Source organism: Suillus plorans, assembly GCF_016647745.1.
Source record: "Suillus plorans strain S12 chromosome Unknown HD556scaffold_36, whole genome shotgun sequence".
Lineage (NCBI taxonomy): Eukaryota > Fungi > Basidiomycota > Agaricomycetes > Boletales > Suillaceae > Suillus > Suillus plorans.
The window spans coordinates 45,373-72,898 of NW_024537420.1; the positions used below are offsets into that span (position 1 = coordinate 45,373).

A 27,526-nucleotide genomic window follows, 5' to 3' on the forward strand; every position below is an offset into this window, starting at 1 on the left:
ATCAACGTTATCGCCGGCTTACTCCCTGTGCCATCAGCCTCCGCCATGTCCACACGGTCCCCAGTCACACAGGGGTGAATCAACGTGGGAAAATTACAGGCCCACCACGGCATGCCGCATGATGCATGATGATGACTTGCCTCATTTAGTAGCTTATGGAAAGACAACAAATGACATGCCGAGGCAATCCAGTAAATACAAAAGCGCAAGCAGTATTCTAGACAAGTACTATACAGTAGTTCTAAATCAAAATTGTATTCCATGGTATCATAGGTATGTAGGCCAAAACCCGGAGTCTAAGACGTGAACGGGTCGCAGTTGCATATAATAGCCCTTACTCCAAAGCTCGCAAATCCGCCAACTGCTAATCCCACAATCAGACAGAAAGCTGCGACGGTGCTAGCAACATCGACATCTTCCTGCCTGCCCTTTAATCTCCTGTTGTGTTCCAACGAGGGCGCGCCTAACATGCACAAAGTAGACACATAACCGTTCGACACGCCCAGAGCGCATAAGAGTAGCATATAGACCAAGTCAGAGCTGATAAACGGCGTAACATGGAGCGAAAGTTCCACATTGCATAGGAGGAACGCAGGGATAAACAGGATCCGAAGGAAAGTTAGAGCCAAAACACGTCGAGCGGACCAGATTATGAGTCGTGGGAAGGAACACATGTATCGTCCCAAAAAGTCACCGAAACTGAACACCAAAAAGTGTACAGCACTAAACAATAAAGGATGGGTATTCGGATTCGTCGGTTTGATGGTGACAGTGATTGCTGGGTAAACAGCCTATAGACGCTGGTGAGGAAATGATGCTAGCAGACGATCTCAGAAAACATACCAAAGTTACAGTGAAAACAAATCCCACAGCAAAATTATAAATAAAATTGGTCTTGAGAACACGGAAAATTTGGTTTCCTTCAACTGCGCTTGGCAGCGCCGCAGGCAGAAGAGGTTGTCGTTCGTCAGCCTCATCTGAGATAATTCGGGCTTTGACGTTGTCCTCGAGGGCTCCCATAGTGGTCGTATATATTTGCAATGATGCTAGCCACCTATATGCGAGAAGCGTAGCAATCATAAACAACGCGGAAATTCCAAAGAATATACGCGCAGATTTCTCCTCGGCTTTACCATCAGGGTCAGTATCACCAATGGCCAGAGCCACTGGAGTGGTTCCCCAAATTGAGATGGCGGAACTAATGACTTGCACACTACTGACAGCAACGGCTACTGCAGCCTGGCCAGACATCATTGATTGCATGTAAGGTGCGCCAAAGAGTGCCGCGCCAGCGAATACCGAGTTCGATAGATAAGATGCGCAGCCCGACAAGCAGAACGCGCTTATCATGATGAAGTAGAAGAATGGAGCTGGGCTAAGGTGGAGGAATGTTGTCAAAAACAGTATAGTGACGATGGCTGAGGTGAACGCAGTGGACCAGAAGGCGCGCCTGGAAGGGGAAGACTAACAGGCATGCCATGGTCAGAGACAAATCAGCCTCATGCATGCAGCACCCACCTGTTTCGAGGTCATAATCGCATATCCCAATGCGACCACGTTGCTGGCGGTAAACACGCTGGACAGGTACGAACTAAATGATGTTCTCAGTGGTGAACCCGACAGTCGCGACATGAAGAATGGATTCGCATTGATCATTGCTGGTAGAAAATCTCAGCCATTGGCTGGTCCATATCTTCCCAAGGACATACCGTTCCATGATAGTAGAGTAGCGGCTCCTAGCATAAAGTATACCCAGCGTATACGAGGGTCTCCACGCATATCTTGCGGGCGTGAAATATCCATGATTGTCCGGTCATTATCCGAGTCGTCATGTTCGACTTCTGTGGTTATACGGGACACGCCACCTCCCACGTTTGAACCAGACGCACGAATATTCATTTCAGAAAGGTTTCGTGGCTTGCGCCTATGAATGCAGCAACGAAGGTATGGTGGAAGCGAAAGAAGTGTGGTGCGGCATCATGTTCAGGAGAGTGCCTGCTCGGCCCTGCTGTCCCCACTGAGCTAATCTACTGCAGTAATAGTATTTTCACTCGATTCGTCTGTCACGTGTCACAAGCCATTCTGCCCGGTGCCGGGTCGAAATTTGTTGTCACGGGTCACATCAAGGACGAATTCCCATAAAGAAGTGTCACAGACTGCAGAAAATTCTGCTCTGTCTTGCTGTTGTGCAGTCAAAATAAAAAATAAAAAAGGGAAAAAATGAACCGAAACGGACAAAGAAAGCGGACCGCGAGCGGGCCGGTAACGATCATTGGATAGAGGATTTTTTTCGATAGACCTGTACCCTAAGTCGGGTCCAGGAACATGGTCAAAATTAACTTTTGCGGAAAATTTCTGCACTGTCATGTGTCACACCCTCAGATGGCGAGGTGACGAGATGGTGTAGTGTGTCACACGTCACAGGTGGTGCCGAATCGAGTGGTATTATGGCCCTCTGAAAGTAGGTCTCTCACGTTATTGCAAGCGAAAAAGAAGTAATCGGCTTGAGAAGTAATTAACCAACCAATAGTTGATAATCATCAATCGTATACTATAGCTAGAAGCATCCCCTAACACAATATCATGCCTCTTGTCTCCTCGCAGACTTGCCAGGAATAAACTGGTTTGGTGCATCCCGCAAGACCAACTGGCTGAGCTTCTCCTTCTGTTTATCCGCCTTCCTTGCCTTGCGCTTAGACTTTCTATCCATCTTCGCAAGACGGTCCTTGGTCAACCACCTCCGTTTCTTCTCCGACTTTCTCTCATCTTCCAGCTTCTGCCGGTATTTGAAAGCAGCTTCCGCACGCGCATCCCGAATACTCCGGCCATTAAGATTCTTGAGTTCCTGAGCAATGAACTTTTTGAAGAGCGTGCTCTTCCGCTTCACAGCAGCCTGCCAGCGCGCTTGCTTCTTCGCTCTGCTATGAGGGTTGCTCAGTTCCTTTGTAAGATGTACCTCCATCGGCGCTGACGTGTCGAAAGGAACAGCGGAAGGATTGAACAGCATCTTAAGGTACGCCTTCTCAGCTACGTCGCTCTGGAGAGAAATCAATTTGGACAGAGAGAACACGGGTGGTTTGTACGTTATTTCCCGAACCGCCTCTGGTGTCGTGTCCAACAATGGATTAGCTACATCACCCTCAGGTCAGAAAATAAAACAAAAGAAAAATGAGAGTGCCTGACGTTCTTTGTGTTCTCTCTCTTCCGGTTGAGGCCATTCTAGTTCGATTTTTGTCTTCGGGGTATATGGATCAGTAGCGAGCACCAGACGCTTCCAGTTCCAGCGGTAGAGAATGGGATCCCAATGAGGATCTCGCGCACCAACACGTCTCGCAAACACACTGCGGACAACATACAGTCAAAGGCAAGGACACGGGCAGGTGTAAACACTTACGAGATCGCCTTGGACTGCTCACCAGGTGAGGTGGCCTGTAGCACTTGTTCGCCAATATAAAGCATACATCTTGAGTAGTGCACGCTACGGTTGACCGGGGTCTTGTATGGCTTTCCCTCGTGCTACACAATTACCCAGTCAGCACCGAAGTATGCCAGTCAGTATAATAAACCACGCACGAGGTTGGCACCCTTCAAATAGACACGGTTCGTGAATTTATTTATGCTCAGAACCTCATGTATGGTTTTGCGTGTGTCCCCGCGTATGCAAATTTGATCACCTGGAACGACGTTCCAGTATTTTATGCGGTCTTTGACGCGTACGGCCTTTGTGATGGGGTCGAACCATGTCTGTCTATTCTGGAAATGTTTTGGGACAGGGAGAAGGTGGCGGAAATCTCTAGTCCATGGAGAGACAGTAGTAGCTCTCTGGACCTGTATACGGGTAAGTGACATCGAGTCCGAGACTGTACACTGTGTTCAAGACAACTTGAGGAAAAGTAAGTAATGGCTGACTAAGCAACTTCATGAAAACGCTTATTCTCCTGAAGGTATCTCATGATGCACTTCAAAAGCAGCCTAACTCTAGCTGAGTACTACAGATATCGTAACGACATTGTGCACCAACCCCCGACTCACAAGCTCATTCTTGGCATCAAATTACAAATGCAGATTTATTTTGTTTCATTTTGTATCAGCAAATGACTGCGAGGTAGTCACTACTCTCAGGGTCTGATTGCCCACCGGGATCACAGGGCAACGAAAAGTAAACATTAATGTTACTGTAGTCTCCGTACGATTCTTGACCTGCAGGGAAAATTTCCCATGTTTCATCAGAAAGGCGAGGGTCCACGATTGATGTGCGATTTTTGTATTGAAGTCGAGATCCAGCAATAAAGGCTCGGTATGATTACAAGAGAAGAATGTCATAAATTACCAATGCCTCAACAAACCTAGCCGTCAGCTCATCGGTCCAGCTTTGGACCCGCTCCATGCTGTTGATGACGCGCTAGGTTCCTCCGATTCCAGCGTCTACAGCAGAAAAGGTGAGACATACAGCCAATACTCGAAGAAATGTAATCACCTCGAGCAACATCCCAATTACGTTGTCCACTTCCGATGGTTGCATTCCACCGCACCCTGCCCCAATCAGTTTTCTATAGTCTGCCATTCGTCCCCCAGTCCCCGCCTCTGCTTGGAATGACGCCAGCTCGTCAAACATATCTTTCCTTCGTTTCCTGTGCAGTCCAATCTCTTCTCGTAAGGCATCGCAGGCGGCTCGAATTGCTTCCGGATCCGTAGGAACGTCAGCATATAGCGCCAGCAGGTCCGAGATATCTTCCTCTTGGGGTAACGCCTTTCGCTTCCCTTTCCCTTTGTCTTTTCCAGGCTCTACGACTTCCTCGATGACGTCGTCCGTCCGATAAGGAACTGTCGCTGCTGTGATCCTTAACTCTCCATCAGCAGCCTTCCGTATCGACATTTCACGCTTCTCCTCATCATTTAGCCATTTCTCCCAGCCAAGACGATACCGCCTCCCCATTTTCTCAAGTAGCCGTCCTTCCAAATCTACAAGCACACTCTTAGCCAGCTGCAGCCCCTCCGCTTTCGTTTTGAGCTGGTTCACAGCCCGGTGACTCTCTAGAATTTCTTGTTGAATGTTCTGCAAGAGTGCATGTGCTTGTGTCATGTCACGTTCTTTTTCTTGCAGTTCGCGGTCAAATGACGAGGCGAGACTGTCGAGCATGCTCGTGATGTCGTTGACACAGCGCGTGCTGGCCTTCTGCGCTGCAACCGAGTGATGGAGCGGCGGCTTGTCACCATTCATAGGGTAGGCCAATGTCATGGCATTGGAGGTTGTGGGGCCGAGAGTCGCTTGGGCATTGCGGAAGGACATCGATGACAGGCGTGAGGTTGGGCCTGGAGATGAACGGAAACGTTCGTCCTCGAGGATGTAGTCTTCAGTGCTCTTGCCATCATTGTTGATGATCTTTGGATTAGCCCCGTGGTCGATAAGAAGTTTCACGAGACGCTTGCTCCGACACCGGGCAGCCATTGTCAGTGCAGTTTCACCGTCTTCGTCTTGAAAGTTGATGACATCCGCGAGTTCTTTTGGATAGTCAGCTAGGCGGTTGAGCACTGTTTCCATGTAGTACCGAGCGGCATGTGTCTTCCCCTTCGACATTGCAACATCGACGATGTGGTGAAACACGGTCCGGTTATAATTGTCGATGTTGAGTGTGGAACGATGAAGAAGTTCGTACAGCTCGGGGAATTTCCGCACATCATAGTTATTTGCAAACATGACACTTCGCATGAGTGCAGTCTGGCCTGCTTTGTTCACTTTGAATATTTCTGCGCCTGCTGTGATTAACAACTTGACAATACGTAGGCGGCCCATTGCTGAGGCCCAATGCAATGCCGTATGACCATCGTCATCAATGGCGGTGTTCGGGTCAAAATCAGGCGGTGGGGAAATGAGAACCTGGGGAACTTGATTTGAGTCAGAAATGAAGTACTCGAGGATTTGGTCTGCGTATGCGCGTGGGTCGGTGGCGCCGTTGGATTGCGTGGGTTCCTCCTCTGAACCCTCCTCATCATAGCGCTCATCTATGTGGCGCTGTGGCGGTTTTCGACGATTGCCACTGCGACGGTCTCTAGTAGCGTCCAATGTATTTCCGATGGGTGAGGGAGTGCGTGAACTTGACGAACCACGGGAAGGCGAGGATGTCATGGATCCATCCTCTGATGCATGAACGGATAAAATTTCGTGATCAGATTCAACTGGGGGTTCTACATTACGACGCGAGCGCGCAGCAGCAGCAAGGGCGGCCGCTGCTTCTGCAGCTGCAGCTGTGCGACGCGCGGGACGAGCCGCTGTACTTGTAGAGACGAGATGTTTAGGAGCCAGAGGCGGGCTCTTGGCTGCCGGCTGAAAATCAATGATGGGGCGCAGAGCAGCTTCACAGTTGTACTGTTTTGCGAGAGCGAGACCTCGTTCAAGAGGTATCCACGTTCCTGTAGTGGGGCGTGTTCTTTAAGTGATCACAAAAAAGGAGTCACGGAGATTGCATACCTTGGTACTTTCCATACCCACCCTGAACTTTTTCGTGCTCGCCCTTCTGGACTTCTCTCTCGAGCACGCGGGTCCGCTGAGGTTTGTCGAATCCTGCGACTTTCAGGATCTGAGTCGCGTTGAGCCACGAGTCAGCGCGCCGGCGCATAACAGCAACGCCCTTGCACATCCTGGGCGCGTAGCCATGAAAGAGGCTGAGACTTGAATGTGGAATGAATGACTCACATCTCGAACACGGGAATTCCACTGTAAGTTGCCTAAGGTTATGGGCCACAGGGATGGGGTCAGTGTAGGGCGGTTAGCGGGTAGCAAGTAGTAGCACCTTAAAAATCTGTCCCTCAGGCATGATGAAGAGAGTGAAACGCGTTTATGCGTGTGATTCCTGCTATCAGAACGATTTTGATGGTGGACCCTCAGGCGAGCTGGTGCTGACGGCGTCGCGGTTTCCGATACATACACGTGCTTCAACAAGAACAAACAACGCGATGTCATTCTCTCAGCACTGCGACATCAAAGGACTTCATAGTTGCATTCAATATCTGTAGAGAGCATGCTTATCACTGAATATCATGTACCATCGCTGCAGCTACAAACTGGCAACAACCACCGTGACAGTAACTTTGTTCAGGCTCTCAAGGCTGACCTGCAAGTTTTTCTTACAACAGTCTGAAATGCTACAGGACTGCACCGTGATGATCAGCTGTAGGCGGGTTTACAATGTCTCAAGAGTACGTTTCGACCGCCTTTGAAACCATTCGCGCTAAGATTCCTGGCAATCCATCACTTAGTAATGAGATCCGACTCGGATACTCGTGTTCTTCGCAAGTCTATCTCGATTCAGTTACGCCCGTGACCCCTTGGTATTGCATTTAGGCTTCCTAGTCTGTTCGCCTAGAATTAGATACTGCCGCACATTAATGCACACACACGTTGTTTAGCGGATTGCCTCATTGCAGACGCACTGTTTTTACCAAGGAGCTACTAGGATTATCCTTGCTCGACTCTTGGTGATGATCTCTTTATGATTCTGGAAGCTGCCTGTGGCAAGTGAGAGCAGTTAATTACTTTGACTGTCAAAGAAGTAGAACAAAAGGATATCATTGAAGAAAGCAAAGACCTGACGCGACGGTCACGGGACCCGTTTCCTTTTGTAAGGTGGTTCTTTCCTCGAGGCTTGATAGCGGCAATTGTTCCTGCCTCACAAACCGCGTCTTTCTCTCTGACCACCACGAGGCTTTCTACTGCTCTAGTCACCGTTCACAACAGCGAGCTCCTTTCATGGCACCAGCCTGCGCACCACTCTGTTATTTTGGAGAAAGGAAAGTCCGCTCACGACCGGTCATGTCCAATTTTCTGAATTAATCCTATCTCTAGACTTTACTTTACTACCTTCCCCTACCCCGCACCATCTCCCCAATCTCTCAATAGCACAGCCTCGAACTCAGGAAATGCACCAAGGATTCGCCCCCAACCCCACATGGGTGCACCACTTGGTCCTTCAGCCCCCTCCCCGGACGATGACGCAATTTACTACTACTTTACAATTGATGACCAACTGCTCTACACCTCATTTTATCAGGATTGGGGCCCGCTAAACCTCGCAATGGTCTACAAAGCGTGCCTCTTAATTCACGGCCTTTTGAAGGTACGCGTCCAATTCTCCTCGATCGTTTGCACGCGATCATGATCGCCACAGGATGAAGATCTCAGTGCACACCGTCTCGTTCTCTATTCCTCGGATGATCCACGTCGTAAAGCTAATGCTGCTTTGTTGATGGCCCTGTACATGGTATGGCCGTCATCTTACAAAATCCTACCGTATTCACCCCCTTTCAGTTGATCGTCCATAATTACACTCCATGGCGCTGTTTCCAACCCATAAGCGAACTAGAGTTCATGTCCTTCAGAGACGCAGGACGTGGCCCTTCAACCTTCAACCTTAGCATTCACGACTGTTTGTGGGGTTTCTGGAAAGGAATTCAAAACCGCCTTATCGACCTGGATACTTTCGACCTCCAAGACTACGAGTTCTATGAAAAGGTCGAGAATGGTGACTGGAACTGGATAACACCCAACTTCATCGCATTTGCTTCACCTAGAGATTATGCGTGGACAAAACAGAGGAATGAAATCGAGACTGCTACTGCTATTGCAGTTCCTGCATCCCCTGTGCGACCCGGTGTGGCTTCACCACCAAAGTCGCCTCGCAAACTTGCTCTACAACGTAAACTTAATTCCGCTTTCTGCAATTGCCTCGATTATTTTGAGAAGCATAAAGTCGACCTCGTCGTTCGTCTCAATGCAGAGCTCTACGATAAACAGCTATTTTTGGATCGTGGAATCAAACATCTCGATCTTTGTTTCGAAGATGGGTCAAACCCGTCAGACGAAATCGTTCGCACTTTCATTGATGTGGCAGACGCCGTCATCGAGGGCGGTGGGGTCGTTGCTGTACATGTGGGTTATTTCATATGTATTTTTGCTTCTGTTCTAACATGTTTATATGATACTCAGTGCAAAGCGGGGCTCGGTCGCACCGGATGCCTCATTGGAGCATATCTCATCTGGAAGTATGGCTTCACAGCATCGGAGGCGATTGCGTTTATGCGCATTGTCAGGCCAGGTTGTGTTGTTGGTCCACAGCAACATTACATGCACCAGATGCAGCTTCAATGGGCCAAGTGGGCCGCTGCAGATGAGATACGACGCTTGCAGGCAGCTGCAGTCACAGCCACCGCACATGTTGTGACTCCTGCTACACCTCCTGCGGAACAAGACGAAGTCATGCACGAAACCAGGTCGTTGACGCCACCCGCAGCACCTCTACCCCTACCACCTGTCACCCCCGGTCGTGCTGTCATAGCTGCGAGGACGCGTGAGACGCCTCCTCCCGGACAGCCACGCAAGACGCCTATGGCAAAACGAGTCGCTATTGAATCGGACGAAGAAGATGTGGAGATGGATGATACCCTTCCTGCTCTTGGAGCAGCACCACCCGTTGCCCGGCCTCGCGCTAGGACAACGACTCGAGTCTCGGGCGCAAGAGGTACAGCGTCCGAACAACGCCCGACGCGGGTGTTACGGTCATCCGCGACAAGCGTACATCAGAAGACTACTGCCGCCAGAAGCAGTCGAGCGGCGGCTCCACCTCCTAACAAGATACCCCGATTGGCTGGAGGTTCAGCGGCCCGGAGTACCGCCGCCGCAAGAGGGCCTGGTGCCCCATCAGCGCGCCGTGTACCCCAACCCCCTTCACCTACCCCTTCACGATTACCGACGCTCACCAAGAAACATAACCCTGCACCTGGGCTAGCAGAGCTACCAACCACGCGGTCAGGTAAACCTGAATCGTGGATGAAGGCAGGAGCATCTGCCATCGTCATGCCTCCTTCCAAGTCTTCACAACGCCCTGGTCCACGACCCGTTAGACGGAGAAGAAGCAGTTTTAGCGCTGCAGATGTCGTTGCATAGACACCATACCATTGAATCTGTCGCAAGCTATATCCTTGCTTTCTTGCGTTCATGTTCAATCAGTTCTCGCACTTTTTATTATTGACAATGATCATTTCCATTTTTCTTCTGTATTTAATGGTGAATTTTTCTCTGGCGTTGTATAGGCTCAGTATCTGCACTGTCCACATTACCCCCAAATCATCCATCCATCGAGCATTCATATCGTGTAGCTTTGATCTCATTTACCTTTCCGTGCCACTTGTCTTACAAGAAGGCACTATGGAATGATATGCGAGAGCAGGTGATCTCGTTCAAGACATCCTGCCTGCTAGCAGCGTGAATGAAGATTCTATTGGTACAATTATAACTTCTTTTGCCCCTCTCCCGCGTCATGAAGACGGTACTGCCGAGTACTTGTGAACACACTCCAGGAAGAACTTCATGTCCTCTGGATCAACCCCTGGTGTGATGCCATGACCCAAATTCGCAATCCAAGCTTTGCATGCACCGCCCCTAGCATCATGGAACGCACTGCACATCCTCTTTACCTCACGCTCGATGGCCTCTCTGCCACCATAGAGCACCACGGGATCGAGGTTGCCTTGCAGAGTGATGGTTCTACCATCAATGATACCATCGGTGACCTTGGCAACATCCCGAGGGTCGAGCGTCCAGTCGAGACCGATGGTGTCGTATCCTGCGCTTGCAGCGAGGGATGGGGATGCGCCTTTTGCAAACAAGGTGAGAGGGACGACAGGAAGTTGCCGGACCTTGAGACCCTCACGGACTTCGTCCGCGATGCGCTTCAAATATGGCAGAGAAAACGTAGAAAAGTCGTACGGCGACAAATCTCCAGCATTCGAATCGAATACCTGCAGGAGCTGTTGGTAATCATTGTTCAGCTTCTGTGATCCGATACGCGATGAGACAGACGCAGACGAACCTGTGCGCCAGCGTTAACCTGGCCGATGAGATACTGCACACAGATGTCTGTGATGCGCTCAAGGAGCTGTTTTGAAGCCTCAGGGTATTTAAAGAGCCACGTCTTTGATTTTTGACGCGTCTGGCTTCCGCCGCCCTCGATCATGTACATCATAAGTGTCCATGGCGCCCCGCTGAAGCCGATGAGGGGAACCTGGCCTGCAAGTGTCTTCCGCGTGAGGGTGAGTGCCTCGAACACATATCCGAGCTCTTTCTCTACATCCACCTCCCGGGGCAGCTTCTCGACGTCCGCAGGCGTGTTCAAGGGATCAGTGAAGTGCGGGCCCGGGTTCATAATCACTTCCATACCCATGGCCTGCGGCACTACGAGGATATCGGAGAAGATGATGGCTGCATCGAGAAGGCCGGCGTACCGCCGGATAGGCTGCATGGTGATCTCTGTTGCGAGAGTGGGCGAGCGGCATATCTCGAAGAACTCATGGGTTTCACGAGTTTTTCGGAACTCTGGTGCAGGTTATGGTGGATCGGATGGAGAGGTTATCTAGACGACGTACCTGGGAGATATCTCCCTGCTTGGCGCATGACCCATACAGGTGCCCGCTCGGTCTGTTCGCCGCGAGCTGCGCGGAGGAGCAGGTCGTTTGTTAGAGTCGGAAACTCTTGTGTCATTTTGATGATCAGGTGAAAAAATGACTTTTGTACGCGCCAGATGCCAGCGAATGTGGTTTGTGATGAAAATAAGGAGGCCCAGTTAATTCGTTTGGGTTTGGGTGCGTACGTATTATCCTGATCATGAACTTCTAGATTCTGCTTATGTCCGAATCGGGGTCTTTATTTCCGAGAGTCCTTCTCACCTTCACCGTCATCTCGTTATCTCTCAGCGCCTAGTATGCGCCCTTTGTATTATGACCATCACCAATCCGACTCAATTAATAGACGAGTAAGTCACTTTGTATACTACCGGGGTAATACTTAAGAGCCACACCACAGATTCAAAAAATCGGGCGAATTTGACCGTCTGAGACGTGATCTCCTATCACATTTCCAGCGCAGTGTGAGTTATCATCCAATACATACGTGGCACAACCGCTTACCCTGCCTACAGGAACGCACCGAGGGCTTCAAGTCTCGTGTCGATGATATAGCCCGACAACGGCTATTTTCTGACCCAAAATTGATATCCATGCCCAATGATGCTATCCAGCGTGAACTGTTAGGGGAAATCGACCGGTTCGTCCGCTCATCTCCACTTGGTCAGTACTGATGACCGGGCCTACTTTTCTCAGCTACCCTATTGTCGAGCGAGCGGTAGTTGATGCTCCTTTATTATCTGATCCATCATTCATCGCCGGCATACGTGCTTCACTGGAACGTACCATGTCGGCAGGCAGAAGCGAAAAGAACAATGCTACTCCAAGTGAGCATTTACATGTGTGCTTTGATGGTTTCTTGACTGGGATGCTAGGCCAGTCGACGCCAAACCTGCAACCATGTGATTCGGGCAATCCCAGTTTCAATGCAGCTATTCCCCAGCTAAATGACGCTCTGACACCTTCGGCGGTCCAGAAAGAGTGAATTTGTCCATTGCAGTCCTGGCATCTCTATATATAGTCTGACTGGACACTACAAGGTTTGACCACGCCCTCTGCGCAAGGTAATGTGCTCAGACCACCAACTGCAAGCTATTTATTTATCCCTTCTTGACTTATTTATTCATTACAAGGGATCGTTTGCAGTTGGGAGACTAACAATCCAAGCAAAATGAATGATAGAATCAGCTAAGCTTCAAGAGTCGTGACAATGATAGGCGAGTATTTCTTCGATTGTTGTTGAGAGAAAGCGCGCATACTGTGGTTCGGTAGGGTATCAAAAGACAAACAGGATCGAGCTCAGCATGTCAACGCCGCAGCTAGTCCACTTCCGTGGAAAGAACTGAGCAAATCGGTACATTGACAACACATTGATGAGATGTAAGTTGTTTTGAATGGTGCTCGCCATGATGAAGTGTGCGCATGATGTTCCTATTAGAAACGAGGCTTGAAAATAAGGGAGATGGAACAATCGTGACATTTTTTTTTTTTTTTTTTTTAATTCAATTTTATTGTCCGCTGGGGTCAAGGACCCTATGTTGGACATAGCCCTAAACGCGGGGGGCTTGCTCCCGCCTATTCTACTGTAAGTATGTGTGTATGTGTATGCTGTGGTTTCGTCAATGGTAAAACGCGTACTCTGTCAGCTTGATGTCGGGCAAAGGCCGACGCTGATTTCGTACAGAGGGAATGGAGTGGTGCGATGGGGGCTTGGTGAGAGGCCGCTTCTTTTCCTACAATGATGTCTCGACCGGCGAGACGTTTCCCCTCTAGGCTCAGAGATGATTAGGTTTGGTTTAGGTTGATTAAGTGATGTCTTGAAAATATTCGTGCGAGGTGGTGATACACTGTGAAGCAGGTGATTCGTGTGAGCTAACTTATTTGTCCGAAATCTCACCAAACGTTGGCTTAAATCTGCCTGTTTTTCCGATGTAGCGCATGAGCGGCTTGGTGGCTTCTTCAGCTGTGAGGATAAATGAGATAGATGTTGCTTGACGGCGGAGAGTGTTGGCGAGTTGGTGACGTTCTTGTGCGTATTGCGGACAATCGAAGAGGTAGTGGTGGACGGTTTCGTCTATGCCGGGGCACATTGGGCAGTGGGGTGAGTCGTGCTTTCCTATGCGGTGTAAGTGGTAATTGAGGGGGAGGTGATGGGTGCGAAGTTGGATGTACACGCTGGCTTTGCGTTTCGGGAGTAGGGCGACGAGTTTGATGAATTTGTTTGACGGCATCGTGGGGTCTATGTTCTTTGCTCTCGCGTGACGCGGCGATTTCCTCCATTGCTCTTTCCATCGTCTGTTCATTGCGTCGTTGTGCCATTGCTTTAGTGCCGATACGCTGTCCGGCAGGGGATCATTTCTGAGGTATGTGGGCAGTTGCCTTGTTGCGCTACTTTGGTGGGCTCCCTCCGCTGCCTCTTTTGCTGCTTTGTCCGCTAACTCATTTCCAGGCACTCCTGCGTGGCCTGGTATCCATCGGACTGTTAGACCGAAGCCTTCCTCTTGTTCTTGTCTGCGTTTGGTATCGTGACATTGGAATAGAGACACAGTCAATGTGATTTCCTGAATTATTTGCCGCCCACTGGCAGACTCGATTATCAGTGGCACTATCAAATTCAAAGTTTGTGCATGTAATGAATAAGAACCTGCGCCTCTAAACGCGACGTACCATGAGCTCGGAACAGCAATGACTTACTGAGTCGGAATTGGTACTGAATATGTTGAGCAAACATGCAGTGAATGTTAATGAGCACGCAACACGTGTTTCAACTTGTCTGCCATGGCCAAATAATCATGTTATATTTGCATTCCCATTGGAATGATGAGTGTGTCGGATATTATCCTGAACCGAAAAGGGGGAACTTCTTCACTCTGTGAGATGGTGGACCTAGCATTAGCAGTCTGTCAGCGAGCTGTTTCGAAGACGGTTACGATTGCAAAGTATGACCGAGATGTCAGATATTGAACACAGAGAAGAAATACTCAAGTATGCTCATTAGGAGGGAGGTGTCAGACAGACTAATCGTCATAGACCGCAAGCATTTTTGGAAACAGTGCATGCATAGGCAAGAAAACATGAATGACATCGTGATGTGACGCCAGAATCTTGTGATGTAAACTGCAAACTATTCGGGCGGATCAGATTTATATAGCAGGTGTGAAGATGGCTACACACAGCGAGTACACTCCTGTGTTTTTCATCTTCGCGGCCTTAGTAGTTGGCGTCCTGTCGAATGAGCGCAATGGCCGTTGTAGAGCGAGGCTTAATAGAACACTTGAAGGGTTTAAGGTGACTACGAGTGTGTTGTATCCAGACCAGCGCGGGACACGATAAGCTGGGCAACATACCTGATCGAGCCTGGTAAGTGGTCAACCTCAGGGGTGATCTCAATACCATTCTCGATAACCTTTGAAATGTCAAACACGGCCAGTGACATCACGGTGGATATTCAGATGGAGGCGTCAGCCAGGTGGAGCCCTGTACATCGAAAGTCAGTAACATCAGGATCCTGGTTTGATTATCGGTGCTTCTGTGACTTGAGCATACCTGGGCAGATACTGTGGAGCAGAAAGTTAGCATTCTGCCTCAAAACCAACTTCATGTTTACCGTCTACCGAAGCAGAAGCAGATTGTGCGAGGGTCAGTTTCAGGTTCCTTTCCATCCCTAGCCAAGAAGCGGTCAGGTTCAAATTGCGAGGGGTTAGCATACGTCCGTGGATCATTGAGCATGAACCTGTCGCAATGAAATATTGAACTTTGCTTGGATATTGAAAAGGGGTGTACCGACGAGAGGTTAGGCATTATCAAGGAGCCTTTTGGAATATAGTACCCGTCATGCATATCGTCCTCAGTCAAGCAGTGGGGGAAACCGTACCCTGTCAACTGAACAATGCCATGGACAGGAACCACATACCAGCGGGGACAACAGCATGCCAGCGCAGTACTTCTGTGGTAAGCGCCGCGGTGTAAGGGAGAGAATCTCTGTCGGCGAAGGAGGGAAGGCGATTAGAACCGACAACAACATCTATTTCGGCCTGAGCCTTCTTTTGCACATCAGGGAAAAGGGTCATAGCTAGAAAAAGCGAGTATATCGCAGAAATTGTCTAACCAAAACGTTTAACCCAGTCATTGGTGGCGTGATTACCCATTGTAACGAGATGAAGCCAAACATGCCGCATGAAACGCAAAATGCAAATTATGATAGATAAGTCTAGTGTGAAACTCGCCGGCGAGCGCCCATGGCGAGGCATATTTCTCTACTATGTTCATCTTCGATTGATCGAGTGGCACTTAGTAGTTAGCACTGTCTTGCTGAATGAGATGAATGGAGGCTGCAGAGCGAGGCTTGATTGAGTATTTGAAAGGCTTCGGATGGCTAAGAGTGCATTTATCTAGACCAGCACAGCGGACGTCATAAGATACGCGACTTACCTGACCGTGCCTGATGAATGGGAGTCGGGAGGAATCTCACACCGTTCTCGACGACCTTCGAGACGGCCAGTGACCTTGCAGCGGATAACCAGATGGAGGCTTCAGCAAGGATGATACCTGTAAATGAACAAGGCAACATCAGAATACTTCTTTTTTGGCCGGTTTTGTGCGTTGGACTTACCCGGACAGATATATACTGGGTAGCGGAAAGTTAGTATTCCTCTCAAGATACACTCCATACTTACCGTCTTCCAAAACCGAAGCAGATCATGCGGGGCTCCGGCTCTGACTGCTTTCCATCATTGGTCAAAAAGCGTTCAGGGTTGAATTGCGAGGGATTGGCATATGTCTCCGGGTTATTGAGCATGAACCTGACATATTCCATGAACATTCGCGATGCTAGTAAGATGGGCCTCTGAGCACAACAAGTCTACCACGAGCTGTTGGTGATGTAGCCAGAAGTAGCCACTATGGAGGTGCCAATCAATGAATAGAGAGCCAAAATACTTGGGTGTGCTCTTGACTATGGGGAAGAGGTACCATACAGGCTTATTGTCAGGAAGCGTTCTTGATGCCAGAGTGTGCACTGTCAACATGAAACAAGAAAAGGTGTGTAATTGTATCGCGATGTGACACCTCCCACAGCAAGTACTTCCATCAGCTTTGTAGTTCATTTTTACATACTTAATAGTTAACATCCTGCTCAATAAGCGCGACGGCTCTTGAAGAGCGAGGCTTAATGGAACACTTGAAGGGTTTAGGGTGGCTAGAAGGGCATATATCCGGATCAGCGCCGGACGGGATCAGATATATAACATACCTGATTGTGCCTGACAATGGATCAACCTCAGGGATGATCTCAATACCGTTCTCGACGGCCTTCGAGATATCGAACACGGCCAGTGACATCGCAGCGGACAACCAGACAGAGGCCTCAGCGAGGTGAATACCTGTAGACGAAAATGAAAATGAATTCAACGTCAGAATATAATCTGAGTCGGGCATACCTGGGCAAATACTGCAGAGCAGAACATTAGCACGGCACAAAACCTTACCGCATGCTTACCGTCTTCCAAAACCAAAGCAGATCGTGCGCGGGTCTGTCTCAGGCTCCTTGCCTAAAAAGCGTTCAGGATTGAATTGCGAAGGGTTAGCATATCTCTTCGGGTCATTCAGCATGAACCTGCCATTATATTTTGTTCAAACATCGAATATGGCAAAAAGAGTGTACGGACCAGATGTTAGTCATGACCATGGAGCCTTTTGGGATGTAGTACCCGTCATGGATGTCGTCCTGAGAGACGCAGTGAGGAAAACCTGACGTTGAAATACCGCTTGGCAACTCAATAATGCGTTAAATAAAATACACAAACCGGTAGGGATAACAGAATGCCATCGTAGGGCCTCTTTAACAAGCGCTCTGATGTAGGGGAGAGAGTCTTGGTCGGCGAAGGAGGGAAGACGATCAGGACCGATGACAGCATCTATTTCAGCCTGAGCCTTCTTCTGCACGTCAGGGAATAGGGTCATAGCCAGGAAAAACGCATGTATAGTAGAAACAGTCTGGGGGAAAAGTGTGGCGCTCTCAGAAGATGATTGTCAGAAATATAGAGCGAGGGACCAACTGTGTCAGAACCGCCGGCGTATAGGGTTGCGGCAGACCATTTCACATTGTGCTCGTCTTCAGCTGACAAACTACCACCTCTCAACAGATTCGATGTGAAAGACTCCGGGGCAGTGCCAGCAGCCTGTGAAAGTCAAACTTCAACGCACATTCGCAGAATTATAGATGATTGTCACCATCTGATCCACGACGAACTTGTACGGTGCACAAACCAATTCTTCAAGGTTGTCGTGCCATTTGCGGGCCAGACGCTTGAAGCCAGCACCGGGGAACCATTCAGGGACCTTGATCACTAAAAGTGGTGAGGCCATTTGAAGCAGATATCTGAATACTATGGCTTACAGAATGGTACAAAATCAGCCAGGAAAGCACCAGGAGCGGTGGCACGCGACCACTGGTCCAGAACGCGGTCTGCAAGGTCAACGAAGGGATCGTCGTTCTCTTTCACCTCGTACCCATGAGAGATGCGCAGAATCACAGCGCCAGCGGTGCTATAAAAATCAACATCGTGTCGATGCAACGATAAATGATACGTACTGTCGAACATGCGCCTGCAGTTGATCAGGTTTCGCGAACACACGCTTGAGGAATCGGTGAGTCTCGACCTCCTCGACCTGGTTGTATATGGCCACAGCGGCGCGGGTGCCAATGACGCTGTGGAAGTTTTTGCGGTGCCGGCGTAAACGGTCGCCATAAGGGAGGAGAGTCATAGCATTTTTGTAACCAATAAGATCACCACCAACAGGAAAAATAGGACGGTCAGAGTAAATAGTGCCCTTGTTGTCCAGCATGTCCACTGCAATCTTGACAGAGTTCACCACTACGATGTGTTGACCCAGAACATTAATATGTGAAATGTCACCTGTCGACAAGACATTGAAATGCAAGATTGTGTGAAAGAAGAGATACTCACCATACTTATTGCCCCACTCTGTGAAGGTGAGCCAGGGCTTTGTGTGGGGCATGTCCAGGACGTTCCCGATGAGAGGCCACCCCGGAGGACCAGGGGGGTACGGAGGGTTCTTCTTGTTGAAGACCTGCTTAAGCAAGTATACTCCGACACAAGCAAGGCATAGGTCGAGTCCAGTGATGTTGGTGCGGGCCAACATGATATACTAGGTAAGGAGGATCAACTCGAGAGCGGGTTTGTAGTGAAACTTGAAGCTTTGAAGGATCAGATGAGAGGAGAGTCACGAGGATTCATTATTTGAACAACATCGGCAGGGAATTGCTCGCCACCATTAGGCCCACTTCGGAAGGCTATGAAATTTGAATAGTTCGGTGATGAGTACTAGTGCTGTTACCAGTCCGAGATTGTTCGCCTCCGTACAGCAAGGTACGAGCAAGACCTCGTTCACCGCTCGGAAAGTTACATAATAAGTCCTCGCTTATAGCCGGTATGCGTCTGAAGTACTTAGTTCCATCTTGGTTCTATCAAGCAGTGTATCCTAGCTATTGCAAGCCCACTATACAGGGGCTGGCCAACCACCATGTTTTGAGCGTAGTATGTATCCTGTGAGGTTTCCGAGGTCATTCTTATCGCCAGCCGAACAGTAGTCAGGGGGCTCTATGTGTCGCCTGAAGTCTGATGCGAACAGTTCGGCCTTGCTATAGAGCATTCATCTCAAACTGAAGTGGCATGATGTGCCGTTTTCGCTATTTGACATTGTCCACTTCTTTAACACACTCTCCCCTTGAAGCGTCTATCGTGCCGAACAGTTGTCAACAACGTGCAGGTACAGCATAACCTGAACTCGAAACCACTCTTTCATCATGCTCCATCCTTGTCGTTTTGCTTCATCACACTATCATGCATCATGCCCGATAGCGATACATCAAAATTGAAGGTGGGTAGCTCATACCACCTTCGTATCTGTCTCGTGATCCTCACTACACTGATAGTTGTCAGCGGGCCAAATTTACAAGTGCCTTCTGAGTGCGTACTCCACCACACACTGGAAATTAACCATTGGAGTCTTATTGTCCGAATTCTATAGCGTGGGCCGATACTGTGTACAAGTTCATTGAAACTTTCAGACACAACTTGAGAACTGAACTTCTGTTTGCAGATCATTAGATTGGCATCGCCTGCATTTTCATTACAGATCAGGGCTTCTTTCGAGCTCGTTCGGAATGCTGGGCAATGGAGAAAACTTGAAATTTCATGGAAATGAGACTGTTGGCTATTCAATCATGCGCATATACTCACATCTCGTAGACACCTTCCCGTCCGTCCGTCGTGTTCACCCTTCTCTTACGCCGAATGCCGTTGTTCTACATCATCGCGACATTCAGGACAGCGCCCTGCTTGACGTGAGTGTTATCAGCCTTTGTGGTGTTGGCATTCGTTGACAGAACACCTACTCGGTGTCGGTGAATGCCAGATTGCTCGGAACACAGATGCTGGTCATGAACGATTTGCCACATACGTGACAAGGAAGACGGTCTCTCACCTGAACGATACCATACAGCAATTTCAGTTGGTCCTGGACCAATGTCCGGTCGGCTATCCTGACCAGGCAGCGGCTCTCACCAACCTCACGTGGGTCTGCCTCAAAGGCTACATTGGAAAGGATCTCTGAGCCATCGACTCTATCTCTCTCGCGAAGCCCTTGCATCACTCCCGCAAGGCCAGTCTGATTATCCATTATCTATCTATCACTTCTCTGAAGCGCTGACATGGCGCTACCGCAAGGAGCGCACCACAATCTATATGCACGAATCCGCGCAACTGTCCTGCAAGCTATTGCCACTCTGTCCAGAGGGCACCTTCCTCCGTAGCATCTTGGCAGGGGCAAATAGACGTGATCCACTGATGCAACAATCTTCCACCTCACGCATCCAAGGAAGCATCCACCTTCGAGGAGTCGTGTTTGAGCTCTGTGCTCCGGAAAACAAATACTATCCCAGAGCCTTCCACGAGCTTGCACAAGCAGTGGAACGACGCTTCAAACAATGCAGTACCATTGATGACCTAAACGAGTGCATACAACATCATTGTGAATTTGTTTCTCTGTGCTCCGAGGGACACCCTTCACGTGAAACCTGCCTGAATAACTTGCCTGCTCTGATCACTGAACCAACTCTCATAACCTCAACGAAGCCATCTCTTTGTACGAAGAAGCACTGCACCTGCGCCCTGTTCCTGTTGGGCACATGTGTCATGATTTTCCATTGAACAACCTAGAACTCGTCCTCCTCAATCGTTTCAACCAACGCGGTGATGTTAACGACATCATCATCAGAACCTCAGCCTCAAGCTCGAGGCAGTGACATTACACCCACCTGGGAATGCGTATCGTGATTTCATGTTCAACAACTTTGCTCTCGCGCTCAAAACTAGATAAACCAAATCGGAAGTGAGCGATGATCTCAACGAGGCCATCGACTTGTGCCAGGATTCACTTCAATTAGAACAGCATGGCCATCTCAAAGTTTTCGCCATTTGAGCTCGGTGTTCTGTTCTCGTTTCACGCAAATTCAGAGCAATGAAGATATTAAGGAGGCCATTAGAGTCACTAGAGAATTTGTAGTCACTGCACTCGGAGTCTCGGACAGATATTTCAGTTATATGCGGCTGAAGAATGCATGTCTTATTACCAGATCAGCATTCAAAATTGCACATTATCTCTCACGTGACACGACACGCATCCGTTTCGCAGTTAGTCGATGTTAATCACCCTTAGTGTCAATTCTGACCGATCACAAAATTTGTTCATGTTCTTGCCTTGTTCCTCGAAGTTGCAAATCCTTATTTTTTTTACAAATTTGAACTTTATTCTGAATCCCTGACGCAAATTGAAAGTCCTAGTGCACGCAGCATTTATGTTTGGCTCCAAGGCAAGTTGAACAGACCTGGAAATGCAACAGGTTACTACGTGTAGCCACAGCCGAATGCTACATGCGAAGTGGTTAGATTGTCTCAAGAACATCCAGGTTGGTTTGAATATGCCACCAACTGTGAAGGATCTAGTGTGGTACGTTTCGCATCGGTTTTCACTGAGCGGCAGAAGAGAGCGAGCAAGTGTGCATCACTTGGCGACTGATCCCTGGACAGAGGACTTGCGACATAGGAGGAAGGTGAGGCGTCGAGGTATGTACGTTGATCAAAACGTCAACTGCAGGATGCAATGTGGATCTCTAGAAGCGTGGTGCGTCAAGTTTATATCCGTTTTCATCAGTCACCTTAGGCCCTTACTATATTTTCGTATTTGCTCGTCAAGTCCCCAGGGGAAGGCAGTGAGGCAGAGATGCTGCTGAAGTTTATTTCGGAACAATGTGGGCATCAATTTGCCATCGACTACATAATCGTTGGACTAGTGCTAGAGATGAGATGAGAGACCGCTGCTGCGAAGGAATGAGCTATGCTACTACAGGAACCGTGTGCATGTGCGTATCGTCTGACTAAGCTGTGGAAACCTCCGAAAGCCTAGGTCTCTGTACCCTTGTCCTGGGACCCCTGGTCCATGCACCCCCCTAAAAAAACAACCGGCGCCGGCCTCGACGCCACTCTTGATCCTATTCCGTCTTCTACTCTCCTTCCGCTTCGCTATCGTTCTCTTCGTCGTTCTCTTCCTCTTTTCCGTCTCTTTCTTCATCGTCCTCTTCGTTGTTATTTTCTTCATCTTCGTTATCTTCTATTTGCTCTTTTTCCTTATTTCTTTCTTCTGTCGTATGTTCTTCGTCCTCCTCCGTTTTGTTTTCTTCTAATCTTTTTTCGTGTTCCTCTTGTTCTCTTGCTAGCTCGGTGCCTAGACGCGGTGTGAAGGCTCTCAGTCTTCTTGCACTGAAATCTCCCTGTAACGGTGTCCCCTTCAGATTTTCTAGCGTGTATGAATTCCGTGCTCTTGCTCGCACTCTTCTTGGGACGGACCATTTCGGTATAAGCTTCCTCTCCGTTTTGAATGTATAATCTAAATCGTTACGGTAGACCTGAACCAATTGACCTATTTTGAATGTGACTTCACCTGGTGCCCGTTGCAGTACTCTTTTATCGAATTTTGCCTTCCGCTTTATGGCATGTCGCACGACTTCGTCGTATCCATCTAACCTCTGTTGTTCCACGTAAGCTATTTGTGCTAATGCTTCTGATGAACGTAGTGTTGATGTGCTTTCCTCTACCATTGTTATCGGGGTATTAATGACGAGTCCTAATAGTAACTCCTTTGGTGAAAATTTTAGTGCCGGCAACAGACGATAGTTAAGGGCGTGGACCGCATTATCGATGTGGTCCGGCCATGACTTAGGCAGTTTGTCCCATGCTATTTCCTGCTGTTGATCCTCTCCTATTTCGGGTGCGCACAATCTTTTCAGTACGTGTAATAATAGCTTGTTCGTACCTTCTACTAAACCATTGACCCAGGGCGAGTATGCCGCTACTGTGTGCAACTTACACTTTCTTGATTCGCAGAACATTCGTACAGCGTCGTTATTGAAATGTTTGCCCCCGTCCGCCATGAACGTCTCCGATGGTGTGAATGCGCTGAAGATATTAGTTAAACTGTCGACCGTGGTTCTTGCGCTACCCGCCGATTTATACTTGAAGACCCAAGTATGTTTGCGAAAACGTGTCGAGATAAACTCCAAGTGTGCTATACCCTCCCTTCCCTTTCGGGAGAGATAGGTAATCCCCGACTAAGAGCTCGAATGGGTGTCTCCTGGTGATGGGTTCAAATAGTGAGTTTATGTGTGTCGGTCCAAAATTCTTGCACTTAGCGCAGTTCTTAATAGCTTCCAAAATCGACGCATCTAACTTCGGGCTCCATATGCTGTCCAGAAGAGCAATCTTGATAGCGTCCCTCCCCCAATGCCCGCCTTCCAGGTGCGTTTTTGCCGCTCGTGTCTTTGCTTCTTCTCTCGATATACATTCAACCTTAGCTCTGGCTCTTGTCGTTGTTCCGCCATGTACTTTCCAGAGCTTCCCTTCTTCTATGATGTATTGGGATGCTCTATGCCTTGCTCTCTTTTTCTCCCGTACGTCCTTATCTTGATCCAGATTGTGTATTGCGTCTACGACTTCCAAGAAAACTGGTTCTTTGTCGAATCGTTTACGGAGATTGTCGATTTCCGTATTGACCAATTCCACGTGCATGATATCGTTTGCTAATCCTATCCTTGCTTCCCAGTCTTCTTGTACCGTCCACTCGCTCCCGTCTCCTTGAATGGGTTGCGTGTTCTCCCATTTCCTACTGAGGCCATCAGCTACGACGTTTAGCTTACCTGGTACGTGTCTGACGTCCACTATATGATATGCTAGAATTCCTTCTCGCCATCTAGCGTGCGCCACATTCATATTTGGATTTAGTAGCGTGTCCTTCATCGCGCTGCAATCTGTCTCGATTTCGACTGGGAAACCCCATATTATACCTGAAAATTTATCTAACCCAAATTTCAGTGCCGCAAATTCCAACAAATACGACTTATACTTCCTTTCCGTTGCCGATGTCCGTTTCGATGCGAAACCTAGTGGATGCATTCGTTCTACCCACCTTCCTGTCGGTGTTTGTGTCCTTACTCTCTGCGATAGTACCGCCGCGAAGCCCTCCAGACATCCGTCCGACGTAACCACAAAATGTGAGCCATCATATCTTGGTGCTTGTAATACTGGTCTTGATGTGATCGCTGTTTTGAGGTCTAGAAATGCGTTAGTGTGTTCCTGAGTCCAAATAGCACCTAGCTTGAAATTGCTCATTGTTCGTCGGTACGTTGCTTTCGACATGGTGTTGTCCACTGGTACCCTGAGTAACAAATTACGAATTGGTCCCTCCCTTTTTGCATATGCGCTTATTAGCGTACGATAAAACCCCGTCAAACCTAAAAACGATGCTAAGTTTTGTGCGTCCTGGGGTTGTTGCCATTCTACAATAGCTGTGAGTTTTGTTAAATCTGGTTTAACTCCATCTCTTCCTATTGTTCCCCCCGCAAACTCGGTTTCCGTCATGCACAGCTTGGTTTTGCTTGGTGCTATCGAGAACTTACATTCTCGAAAGCGCTTGAATAGAACCGTTAGTTTCTCTATCATTTCTTTGAATGTACTTGCCGCGCAACCCCCATCGTCCATGAACAACTCCATGAAGTGTGTTACTAATAAATCATGTAGTCTTGCCGCTAACGCTTCGCAAAATGCTGTTGGGGCTCCCGTTATTCCCATTGGCATTCTTCGATACCAAAAGTACCCGCGTCCTTCGATATAAAACGCTAGGTATGGGCGCCACTTTTCCGGTACTTCTATGGCGTAATATCCTGCTGCGAAATCAAATATTGATATGAAACGATGACCACTTAATCTTTGTTGTTTTGCTAGGATATCCCCCTGTGGCATTGGTGCGACTTCTGTTACTTTGTTGAGTTGCGCAAAGTTCTGACAAACTCTCCATTTCTTCGGTTTTCTCTCTTCTGGTTCGTCCAATGTTGGTCTTGGTACTTCTCTCGGTGGTAACTTGAACGCTGGGCGCATTCCTGCTGTCCTATATTGATCGTTGACTCGTTGTTTGAGTTCGTCCCACGTCAAGCCTCCAGCTTCGTGTGCCTTTTGAGCGATGACCGTTGTTGCTGCACACTTGATAAGCTCCGGTGGTGCCCTTTCCACTATTCCTGCTGCGAGCATTTCGCTCACTCTCTCGTTGTAGAACTGCGACTGTTCTGGTGTTAGTTGTCGTTGGTGTATCCTCAGATTAAACGTTGCGTCGTCCGGGACGTTTAAGTTCAACGTCGCTCCTGGTATTGGGACCACTTCCTTTAATGTTAGTGCAAAGTTATCCGCGTTCCTCGATACCAGTTGTTCTAACTCCTTTCGTTCCTCCTCTGTTAAGTCGTCCCCGAACGTTATTTGCCGTAAGATTTCCTTGACTCTTATCGGATTGAATGGGTCCAATTGACGAGTGTATAGTGCCGCACTTCCTTTGATTGGTTCTGGTTCTCGAAGCTCCTCTAATATCTCGTCCTCTGTCTCCCCTTCATCTTGTTCCAATATTACGTTGGTGCTGACCGCATGCTCTGTAATCCCTGGTGCGTTAACGTTTTTCTCCTTTTCCGCTGACGAATTCTGATTGACTTCCCTTGCGGGGAGCTCCTCACTCCCCCGTAATGTTTCCCTCTTTAATTCTTTTCTCCATGTTCCCCTTTCCGTTCTTTGCACCGTTGGTCTCCACTGTCCCATCGGTGTTCTCGACTGCCTTCTTCTTTCCTGCACCCTCTTTGCTCTCGTGCTTTCAACTTCCTCTCTCTGCTGTTTCTCGTCCAGCGTTAAGTTGACCCCTTCGCCTTGCTCCATCATGCGCTGATCTTTGACTTGATTCTCTAGTTGTGCTTCTTGTGCGCCTCCTGAAATCTTTATCTTGTCCGTTGCGTAATCGTGGACCACCGCAAATGCTTGAAGCGTTGGTTTTCCCAGTAGAAATCCCCAACTCCCTCCGCTATCGAAAACCTCGAATGTACTCTCCGTTATTATCCCGTTAATTCTAACGTTTCCTGTCCATTTCGCAACCGAATTAATGATGTTTCCATTCGCCATCCGTAGTTTTTTGTTCGATTGGCCATAGTTGTGTAGTCTGTGCTTGATTTTTTGAAATATTGATGAGCACATAACGCTAACCATTGCTCCGTCATCGAATAGCGCTCTGATTCTAACCACCTCTCCCTGTGGACCTTCCAGTTCGATTCGGTGTATGAATGGAACTGCCTCTCCGTTCTCTATTTGTGCCTTCGTCGTTTGCGGGTGTCCGACCGAATACAAGTCAACTATCTCGATTGTGCTGCGAGAATTGGTGATACATTTGACATCCTTAGCTACGGCTTTAGCATAGAGTTCGGGGCTATTGATCCTGATCTTTTCCTCGCATCTTGCCTCCACACATGCGAGGACTTTGATTTCGTCCTGCGGGTCCTTGAAACTTTGGGTCGACGTATTGTTCTGCTCTACGTCGACCCGTCCCCTTTTCCCTGTTGCTCCGAGATTTCTTCGATCCATGCTCCTGTTGTCTCATAGTTTCCGTCAATGACGAGCGCTATAGTGGTTGCTGTCGCTCGATTGAAGGCTCCCAACGCTTTACTTGTGATTGCGCGCCATGCCGCCTCCTTCCTCGAGAGCCTCTCTGTGTGGTCTGCTGGTAAGACACAGTTGCGACTATTATGTCCATGCGTTCCGCAGTTGAAACATTCACTTGACGCGATAGCTGCTGTCCCTGGCTTGAGCGGGTACCCAGTCTCATGCGAAACTCTTGTGCTCTCTCCCCATTTCACATTCCATTGTGCGATTTGCGTTCTGTATGCTGTGTGTCCTGCTGGAGTGTCTGGTTGATGAACGATTGACGAAACGAGTTGTCTAATCGTGTTCTTTATGTCCTCTGTTATGACGAGCGGTTGTGGGCTTGTGAGTGGTTGACGGCTAATGGTGGATGGTGCGGACTGATTTGTTTGCTGTGCTGGTACTCGTGCCACGTTACTATTGCTTAACGGCGTCGTAGCTTGTTTTGGTGCTGCAATTGACATGCGAGATAATTGATTCTGGAGTGCCGTGATTGGGTTTGACGTTGTGCTGCGCTGTTGCAACCGGGCTACGTCTGCACGCAACATGTTGACCTCTCGTTCCTGTCTGATGTACTGCTCCTTCTTTTCCAGAAGTCTATTGCCCTTCAACTCTTTAACTTCTTTCGTAAACGCCTCCCAATTTGCATATTCTTCGTCTTTCAGCAAGTCTTTGACGACGCTTGGCAGTTGTCCTCTAACTTGCCATATCATCGATGTGCTTCCTTCTATTCCTGCACTTGTTGCAAGCTGCTGCGCCTTCGTTGCCCATGCTTCGTGTGCCCAACATTCTTGATCGTACAACATGGTCTTCGTCCCCACGTCTACGTCCATTAAACGATGATCTAACAACTCCCTTTCGTATTCCGCCTTGGTCTTCTTTGCGATCGTGATAGGTGGCCATCGTGCTTCAAAAGCTACGACAAACAGGACCCATGTTGTCTTGTTCGTCCCCGTGAGTCCTTTAAACCATACCTCCGCTTCTGATCCTGT

General features: G+C 48.7%; 9 protein-coding genes across 9 annotated transcripts; 2 read left to right on the forward strand and 7 right to left on the reverse strand.

The window, feature by feature from the left end:
- Nucleotides 1–174: 174 nt before the first annotated feature.
- Nucleotides 175–2,011, reverse strand: HD556DRAFT_1379307 (nucleoside transporter-domain-containing protein). Its single transcript, XM_041303186.1, has 4 exons — nucleotides 1,710–2,011; nucleotides 1,519–1,658; nucleotides 844–1,464; nucleotides 175–791 (listed from the first exon to the last, which is right to left on the reverse strand). The coding sequence occupies exons 1-4, from the start codon at nucleotides 1,897–1,899 to the stop codon at nucleotides 297–299; spliced, it is 1,446 nt and encodes a 481-aa protein (XP_041159024.1). The 5' UTR covers nucleotides 1,900–2,011; the 3' UTR covers nucleotides 175–296.
- A 418-nt stretch (nucleotides 2,012–2,429) lies between these two features.
- HD556DRAFT_1379310 (uncharacterized protein) lies at nucleotides 2,430–3,886 on the reverse strand. The gene is made up of 4 exons (XM_041303187.1): nucleotides 3,574–3,886; nucleotides 3,395–3,516; nucleotides 3,184–3,341; nucleotides 2,430–3,129 (listed from the first exon to the last, which is right to left on the reverse strand). Exons 1-4 carry the CDS (start codon nucleotides 3,847–3,849, stop codon nucleotides 2,582–2,584), a joined length of 1,104 nt encoding a protein of 367 aa, XP_041159025.1. The 5' UTR covers nucleotides 3,850–3,886; the 3' UTR covers nucleotides 2,430–2,581.
- Nucleotides 3,887–4,051: 165 nt separating this feature from the next.
- On the reverse strand, nucleotides 4,052–6,929 carry HD556DRAFT_1293469 (apses-domain-containing protein). The gene is made up of 5 exons (XM_041299404.1): nucleotides 6,792–6,929; nucleotides 6,695–6,726; nucleotides 6,470–6,639; nucleotides 4,478–6,411; nucleotides 4,052–4,425 (listed from the first exon to the last, which is right to left on the reverse strand). Exons 1-5 carry the CDS (start codon nucleotides 6,813–6,815, stop codon nucleotides 4,354–4,356), a joined length of 2,232 nt encoding a protein of 743 aa, XP_041159026.1. The 5' UTR covers nucleotides 6,816–6,929; the 3' UTR covers nucleotides 4,052–4,353.
- An 818-nt stretch (nucleotides 6,930–7,747) lies between these two features.
- HD556DRAFT_1432593 (tyrosine protein phosphatase) lies at nucleotides 7,748–9,940 on the forward strand (the record flags this gene model as incomplete). Its single annotated transcript, XM_041305140.1, has 5 exons — nucleotides 7,748–7,812; nucleotides 7,844–8,114; nucleotides 8,166–8,258; nucleotides 8,306–8,926; nucleotides 8,984–9,940. The coding sequence occupies 5 exons, from the start codon at nucleotides 7,748–7,750 to the stop codon at nucleotides 9,938–9,940; spliced, it is 2,007 nt and encodes a 668-aa protein (XP_041159027.1).
- A 185-nt stretch (nucleotides 9,941–10,125) lies between these two features.
- HD556DRAFT_555087 (Uroporphyrinogen decarboxylase) lies at nucleotides 10,126–11,687 on the reverse strand. Its single transcript, XM_041310937.1, has 3 exons — nucleotides 11,419–11,687; nucleotides 10,866–11,368; nucleotides 10,126–10,803 (listed from the first exon to the last, which is right to left on the reverse strand). The coding sequence occupies exons 1-3, from the start codon at nucleotides 11,531–11,533 to the stop codon at nucleotides 10,312–10,314; spliced, it is 1,110 nt and encodes a 369-aa protein (XP_041159028.1). The 5' UTR covers nucleotides 11,534–11,687; the 3' UTR covers nucleotides 10,126–10,311.
- A 19-nt stretch (nucleotides 11,688–11,706) lies between these two features.
- On the forward strand, nucleotides 11,707–12,953 carry HD556DRAFT_1379336 (uncharacterized protein). The gene is made up of 7 exons (XM_041303188.1): nucleotides 11,707–11,804; nucleotides 11,855–11,918; nucleotides 11,970–12,094; nucleotides 12,151–12,281; nucleotides 12,330–12,435; nucleotides 12,495–12,834; nucleotides 12,893–12,953. The coding sequence occupies exons 1-6, from the start codon at nucleotides 11,770–11,772 to the stop codon at nucleotides 12,520–12,522; spliced, it is 489 nt and encodes a 162-aa protein (XP_041159029.1). The 5' UTR covers nucleotides 11,707–11,769; the 3' UTR covers nucleotides 12,523–12,834; nucleotides 12,893–12,953.
- Nucleotides 12,954–14,719: 1,766 nt separating this feature from the next.
- HD556DRAFT_1379341 (cytochrome P450) lies at nucleotides 14,720–15,337 on the reverse strand. The gene is made up of 4 exons (XM_041303189.1): nucleotides 15,242–15,337; nucleotides 15,062–15,187; nucleotides 14,802–15,011; nucleotides 14,720–14,746 (listed from the first exon to the last, which is right to left on the reverse strand). The coding sequence occupies exons 1-3, from the start codon at nucleotides 15,292–15,294 to the stop codon at nucleotides 14,972–14,974; spliced, it is 219 nt and encodes a 72-aa protein (XP_041159030.1). The 5' UTR covers nucleotides 15,295–15,337; the 3' UTR covers nucleotides 14,720–14,746; nucleotides 14,802–14,971.
- A 284-nt stretch (nucleotides 15,338–15,621) lies between these two features.
- HD556DRAFT_555171 (uncharacterized protein) lies at nucleotides 15,622–16,132 on the reverse strand. Its single transcript, XM_041310938.1, has 2 exons — nucleotides 15,886–16,132; nucleotides 15,622–15,829 (listed from the first exon to the last, which is right to left on the reverse strand). Exons 1-2 carry the CDS (start codon nucleotides 16,022–16,024, stop codon nucleotides 15,720–15,722), a joined length of 249 nt encoding a protein of 82 aa, XP_041159031.1. The 5' UTR covers nucleotides 16,025–16,132; the 3' UTR covers nucleotides 15,622–15,719.
- Nucleotides 16,133–16,152: 20 nt separating this feature from the next.
- On the reverse strand, nucleotides 16,153–18,698 carry HD556DRAFT_1481441 (cytochrome P450). Its single transcript, XM_041308633.1, has 11 exons — nucleotides 18,423–18,698; nucleotides 18,047–18,371; nucleotides 17,852–18,000; nucleotides 17,686–17,801; nucleotides 17,511–17,633; nucleotides 17,259–17,448; nucleotides 17,121–17,202; nucleotides 16,952–17,068; nucleotides 16,893–16,903; nucleotides 16,706–16,835; nucleotides 16,153–16,651 (listed from the first exon to the last, which is right to left on the reverse strand). Exons 1-11 carry the CDS (start codon nucleotides 18,616–18,618, stop codon nucleotides 16,570–16,572), a joined length of 1,521 nt encoding a protein of 506 aa, XP_041159032.1. The 5' UTR covers nucleotides 18,619–18,698; the 3' UTR covers nucleotides 16,153–16,569.
- Nucleotides 18,699–27,526: the final 8,828 nt, after the last annotated feature.

What these genes read in the sequence shown, in the direction of transcription:
- HD556DRAFT_555087 (XM_041310937.1), bottom strand. Translation starts at nt 11,533, where the DNA reads ATGACACAAGAGTTTCCGACTCTAACAAACGACCTGCTCCTCCGCGCA. An exon ending in AGCAGGGAGATATCTCCCAG is followed by an intron (nt 11,369 to 11,418) that starts GTACGTCGTCTA and finishes AACCTGCACCAG; the next exon opens with AGTTCCGAAAAACTCGTGAA. An exon ending in AGGTTAACGCTGGCGCACAG is followed by an intron (nt 10,804 to 10,865) that starts GTTCGTCTGCGT and finishes GATTACCAACAG; the next exon opens with CTCCTGCAGGTATTCGATTC.
- HD556DRAFT_1379310 (XM_041303187.1), bottom strand. Translation starts at nt 3,849, where the DNA reads ATGTCACTTACCCGTATACAGGTCCAGAGAGCTACTACTGTCTCTCCA. An exon ending in GAGCAGTCCAAGGCGATCTC is followed by an intron (nt 3,342 to 3,394) that starts GTAAGTGTTTAC and finishes TGTTGTCCGCAG; the next exon opens with TGTGTTTGCGAGACGTGTTG. An exon ending in AGAGAGAGAACACAAAGAAC is followed by an intron (nt 3,130 to 3,183) that starts GTCAGGCACTCT and finishes AGGGTGATGTAG; the next exon opens with CTAATCCATTGTTGGACACG.
- HD556DRAFT_555171 (XM_041310938.1), bottom strand. Translation starts at nt 16,024, where the DNA reads ATGTTGCCTTGTTCATTTACAGGTATCATCCTTGCTGAAGCCTCCATC. An exon ending in CATTCATCAGGCACGGTCAG is followed by an intron (nt 15,830 to 15,885) that starts GTAAGTCGCGTA and finishes ATGCACTCTTAG; the next exon opens with CCATCCGAAGCCTTTCAAAT.
- HD556DRAFT_1293469 (XM_041299404.1), bottom strand. Translation starts at nt 6,815, where the DNA reads ATGCCTGAGGGACAGATTTTTAAG. An exon ending in GGAATTCCCGTGTTCGAGAT is followed by an intron (nt 6,640 to 6,694) that starts GTGAGTCATTCA and finishes CTACGCGCCCAG; the next exon opens with GATGTGCAAGGGCGTTGCTG. An exon ending in TAATTGGGATGTTGCTCGAG is followed by an intron (nt 4,426 to 4,477) that starts GTGATTACATTT and finishes TTTCTGCTGTAG; the next exon opens with ACGCTGGAATCGGAGGAACC.
- HD556DRAFT_1379341 (XM_041303189.1), bottom strand. Translation starts at nt 15,294, where the DNA reads ATGCATGACGGGTACTATATTCCAAAAGGCTCCTTGATAATGCCTAAC. An exon ending in TTGATAATGCCTAACCTCTC is followed by an intron (nt 15,188 to 15,241) that starts GTCGGTACACCC and finishes TCATTGCGACAG; the next exon opens with GTTCATGCTCAATGATCCAC. An exon ending in TGCTTCTGCTTCGGTAGACG is followed by an intron (nt 15,012 to 15,061) that starts GTAAACATGAAG and finishes TCTGCTCCACAG; the next exon opens with TATCTGCCCAGGTATGCTCA.
- HD556DRAFT_1481441 (XM_041308633.1), bottom strand. Translation starts at nt 18,618, where the DNA reads ATGTTGGCCCGCACCAACATCACTGGACTCGACCTATGCCTTGCTTGT. An exon ending in CTGCAGGCGCATGTTCGACA is followed by an intron (nt 18,001 to 18,046) that starts GTACGTATCATT and finishes TGATTTTTATAG; the next exon opens with CACCGCTGGCGCTGTGATTC. An exon ending in AGTTCGTCGTGGATCAGATG is followed by an intron (nt 17,634 to 17,685) that starts GTGACAATCATC and finishes TGACTTTCACAG; the next exon opens with GCTGCTGGCACTGCCCCGGA.
- HD556DRAFT_1379307 (XM_041303186.1), bottom strand. Translation starts at nt 1,899, where the DNA reads ATGAATATTCGTGCGTCTGGTTCAAACGTGGGAGGTGGCGTGTCCCGT. An exon ending in TACTCTACTATCATGGAACG is followed by an intron (nt 1,659 to 1,709) that starts GTATGTCCTTGG and finishes ATTTTCTACCAG; the next exon opens with CAATGATCAATGCGAATCCA. An exon ending in CGATTATGACCTCGAAACAG is followed by an intron (nt 1,465 to 1,518) that starts GTGGGTGCTGCA and finishes CATGCCTGTTAG; the next exon opens with TCTTCCCCTTCCAGGCGCGC.
- HD556DRAFT_1379336 (XM_041303188.1), top strand. Translation starts at nt 11,770, where the DNA reads ATGACCATCACCAATCCGACTCAATTAATAGACGA. An exon ending in TATCACATTTCCAGCGCAGT is followed by an intron (nt 11,919 to 11,969) that starts GTGAGTTATCAT and finishes CCCTGCCTACAG; the next exon opens with GAACGCACCGAGGGCTTCAA. An exon ending in CCTTCGGCGGTCCAGAAAGA is followed by an intron (nt 12,436 to 12,494) that starts GTGAATTTGTCC and finishes GGACACTACAAG; the next exon opens with GTTTGACCACGCCCTCTGCG.